General features: G+C 37.8%; 1 protein-coding gene across 1 annotated transcript in view; it reads left to right on the top strand.

Moving 5' to 3' along the window:
* LOC112140511 (zinc finger protein 236) overlaps positions 1 to 4,736 on the top strand; it is an 81,779-nt gene that overhangs the window by 45,290 nt on the left and 31,753 nt on the right. The window contains exon 17 of the mRNA XM_024263504.2: positions 1,746 to 1,846. Within this exon, the coding sequence (XP_024119272.1) occupies positions 1,746 to 1,846 (101 nt within the window). The remainder of the gene's footprint in view (positions 1 to 1,745; positions 1,847 to 4,736) is intronic.

Consider the following 4,736-nt stretch of genomic DNA (forward strand, 5'->3'; position numbering starts at 1 on the left):
GTGAAGACCTTGAACCTCTGCAGGGTTTGGTCCCACAGTGAGTTCCAGTTCTGCTTTGATGCAGACAGAGGAGCTTTGAAGTCCTCCATCCATCCATCCATCCATCTTCTTGACCGTTTTGTCCCTTTCGGGGTCACGGGGGTGCCGGAGCCTATCCCGGCTACTGATGGGCGAAGGCGGGGTACACCCTGGACAGGTCGCCAGTCCGTCGCAGGGCCTCAATCACACACACATTCACTCTCACATTCACACCTAGGGGCAATTTAGAGTCACCAATTAACCTATGAAGCATGTTTTTGGACGGTGGGAGGAAGCCGGAGTCCCCGGTGAAAACCCACGCATGCACGGGGAGAACATGCAAACTCCACACAGAAAGGTCCCAGCCGGGATTCGAACCGGGGCCTTCTCGCTGTGAGGCAAGAGCGCTAACCACTGCGCCACAGTGCAGCCCGTGTTGGGGTTTTATATGTTTTTATTTATTTTTTATGAGTACTATTTTAACTACTATTTTCGTTATCTGATTATTATTTATTTTATCATGTAAAGCACTTTGAAATTCTTTTTAGGAGGAAACGGGCTTTATCAATAAAGTTGAAATTGAACATTAGAGAGCTAGTCGCTGAATATTCCGCATTATTATTATGATGTACGGGAGCAACTGTCACAACAAATCCATATTTAACGTAAAGTCTCCTGGATTTTGTCTATTAAATGCAGATTTCTTTTGTTTTAAAGTCAAAAACTCTTCTTCTGTTTCCTCACTGGCTCTTTTTTACTAATAGAAATATTTCAAATATGGTTGTTTTTGGTTAACTTTGCTAGCTTGAGGGGTTTCAATTTGGTGCTTGGCGCCATCGCTTTAAGAAAGTTGTATTTTCAACATGTGACCGAATGACTTGACATTTGTCATGAATGATTTGGATGTAGTTACTACTGAACCACTGGATTCTCCACCACTTCTGAATTTAACAACTGAATTAAAACAATAAACTGTGTTCATGTGTACTACAACATGTTCAGGATTGTTTGCTCGTTTCTGAGATGAATTATTTCATTTGTCAGCTGTAAATAAAACATCAGAAGGGTTGTTAACAAATCACTAGAAGTGGAAGAAGCTTCATTTAACCTTTTCTTTCTTTTGTAAATGTCTGTAAAAGGGAAGAGTATGTCTTTTATTTGTTCTTTGTGTTTCTTATTCTTTTTGTTTAGTCTATTTTACATCATTGATAGCAGTTGAAGGATTTTATTTTAATGAAATTCTTTCATGTATTTTTATCAGATTTTATTTTTATACGTTGTTTAATTACTGCCTTTTTAATTACTTGCTCTTCAATCATTTTTTAGATTTTAATTATTTGCGATTACCATTAAAATTGTGTTTGCTGCTTTCCTAAGACGTCTGTTATTGTGGGTCTGAGGAATGCAGAGATGGGAGTGAAGTGGGGGAAGGGAACTTTAGGATAAATGTTATTGGTCAGAAGTTGCTTCTGGTGTCCGATTATCCAATGACCTGTAAGAGTAAAACAGGGAACGCCCCCTGCATGCCGGAAGGCCAGATGCAAAGGGGGGTTGACTCAGACCATGTGCTCGGTCTGCAGAGAAACTGGTCTCCATCTCCAAATAAAATTGGTTAATCTAACCTCTTGGATTATGCTTCTCCTTTGGGAAACAAGAACTCAGGGATTGGGAAGCAGATCTCAACACAATAACATTGACTTCATTTGGATTTGTCTTTATTATTCCAGACAAATGGACTCCTGCAGCCAAACAGTCAGGATGAGCTTCAGCTGACAGAAACTCCAGACTTCCAGGAAGACAGTGAGGAAAACAGCAAGCGAGCCTACAGGTCTGCAGCAGAGTTTCTTCTTCTCCAGGTTTCTGTTGAAGCAGAAAATCCTGGCTTCTTCACACCGTGTCTTGAATTACAAGCTGTATAAAAGCACACCAATTGGTATTCAGTGATTTTTCTCCTGGCTCAAGGTCTGCCTTTACTCACTCTACACATCTGACTCTCACTGCGGCGCCTTAGCCTTTTGTTTTTCTGCTCATCATTTCAGATTTCACTTAAATCAGATTCAATCTACAAGAGTTTTTCTGCTCCTCGGTTTGAAACAATCTCAGGAAAAAGCCTGGTTTACGTTGGATTAGTGTGATCTTCAGACAGAAGAGTTTAAAGTTCAGCTTTCTGAACTCCACATTTAGCTCTTGGAAAGCGGGATGATAAGTTCAGGTAAAGCTGCAGAACAAGAGCTATCATTGTCTTTGTCAGCCTTTTTTGTCAAGCAGATTTGGGTTTTACAATGAGCGTTCAACTTTGCAGGGAAGTGACAGAAATCCAAGAGGATCCCGATTTAAAATGGTAGCAAAGCTGCCAGTCCACAACATTATCCGCTCTTCATTTTTATGTCCAAATTCTTTTAGAAAGACGTTAAAATTTTAGTCCCACGAAAAAAAAACATATAATTAAACGCACTATGACAAAAATGTAGCTAAATAATAGGAAAAGAACTCAAATATTAAGGAGAAAATCACTAGAATGTCGTAAAATGATCTGTCCCTTCAGAAATTAGTTTTTACTTAACTAGAAATATAATGAGATATCAAAATCTAGAAATAAAGAGCTCTAAGCAAAGCAGTCAAAGAAGGAAAAATAAACTAAAAAAGGTAACTACTAAATCGAATGTCTTAGAACTGAGTCGTATTCAGTCCAATAATACACTATTTCAACCAAGGTTAGACATTATTGTAAATATGCTAACGTGGCTAACATGTAGCGGTGTTGGACTGTATTTGTGTTTAACGTGATACAAACAAGGTCGGAACAGTCACAGTAATGGTTATTTTCATGGTATCAGTTTTTTTACATGTTACAAACGAGATTATAAATATTGTGAATACACTAATCCAGCTAACGCATCTACCGTGGCTAACGTGAAGCATGTTACAAGTTCTAGAGTTACTGTGAACACAGTTAATGAAGTCTAAGTGACTGATACACTTATCTCTGACTCTTTTATCTTCCTTAAATGGTGTATAGTTCTGTCTAGTTTGTTGCGCCTTTCTATGTGACATAAATTAAAAAATAGACCATTCATTGATGGTGTGATTTACAATCAGGTGCACCCTGAAAATACCGTATGTTTTTGCTAGTTATAAGCATATAGCTTGTACATTTATGGCCCGCAGCAGCAGTCACTGACTGCAACGACCATATTGTTGTTTGAGTTTTAAATTACAGTGACAAAAACTAGTTTAATTTTTGAACAAAATGTGAACAAAGTAAGAATATGATCTTAGTACAAGTTGGCCTAACTTAAAAAGTTCTCACAAAATCTAAGGGTGTATTCAGACTGGAAAGGTTTGTTGGTCCAGACTGAGTCTGCTTAATTTCGGCCAAATCAAATCCTGTATTTGGACCACCTTTCAACCAGACATTTCTGTTTTGTTATGGTGGAGGCATGCTGCAAGACCGTCACTGAGTCAACAACCAAGAAGGTACATCGATGAGTGTTTATGACAGGGGTCTGCAACCTTCAAAACTTAGAGCCATTCAGGTCGATTTCTCACTGACCGAAGCCCAACTGGAGCCACAACGTCTCACCCTTTAGAAATACAAGGCACTGATTTATATTTGTTATAGTTACTATTATTCTAAATATGAGCTAACTTTTTTTTGCATATTTAAAACATAGACATAAGGGAAAACTCGACTTTTTCCAAAATATTAAACAGCTGAAAACTTTTAACAGAGATTCACAAGACTTCCTTTCAAAATAAAAGACACTGTCACACCCTCCCAATGCAGCGAATGTAGTAGAATAGTGCAATTTTAACCGTTTATTTTACCGTTTGTGGTGCATCTCCGCTAGAAATTTGTAAATATTACAAAGTAAAATGAAATCAGAGTTAATTAAAAGAGCCATACTGTATTTTTAATCTACAAAGCATACCTAAAATCCTTGAATTTGTTCAAAAATAAAAAATCTGCTTTATAATCTGGTGCACCTTAATTCTGGTAGTGTTTACTGACCTCCAATTTATACACAGCGCTCTAAAAGCTGTCAAAAATGTAATTTCATTTGACTTGTAATACATCCTGTTCTTCAACTCTTTATGAATGAGTTAAGTAAAGTTTAAGGTTTTTTTGATTTTTTTTTTACCTTTTTACTTACCTTTTACTTTATTATTACTTTTCAAAATAAAAATCCTGTATTTGTCTTTAACCAGGGAGCTACATTGAAGGGGTACAAGAGCCACACGTGGCCCCGGAGCCCCAGGTTTCAGACCCCTGGTTTTTGACAAGTAGATTGGTGATAAAATGGTATAAGAAGGAATGTGTGTCATGCTTAAGTTATACTTTGTTGGGATCCTGTAATTCCCGGCTACGGTGGCTGTTGTGGTCCAATTGTTCGAGGCTGAGTGCATAGCCTATTAAGACTGAGAAAACTCAGATCGAACCGGAGTTCAGTCAGATTGGAAACAAACAGAGACCAGCTGGAAATTTGGGTCAAAGAGTGTTTCCTTGACCCAGACCAGGGTCTCTTTGGGTGCATTTAAGCTAAAAGTTTTACCAGATAATCGGCTGAAACAAACTGGTTCACTTATGCTAGCCAAATGTGTCCAGTCTGAAGAGACCCTAAAAGTAACACTTATTTGAACATAAATCTATTTTTACTTTCAAAGTAATGGCAATAAATGTCAGTTGACCTTGTCTACAATTATTGAACTTTAAAATA

Source organism: Oryzias melastigma, linkage group LG16 (genome assembly GCF_002922805.2).
Source record: "Oryzias melastigma strain HK-1 linkage group LG16, ASM292280v2, whole genome shotgun sequence".
NCBI classification, from domain to species: domain Eukaryota; kingdom Metazoa; phylum Chordata; class Actinopteri; order Beloniformes; family Adrianichthyidae; genus Oryzias; species Oryzias melastigma.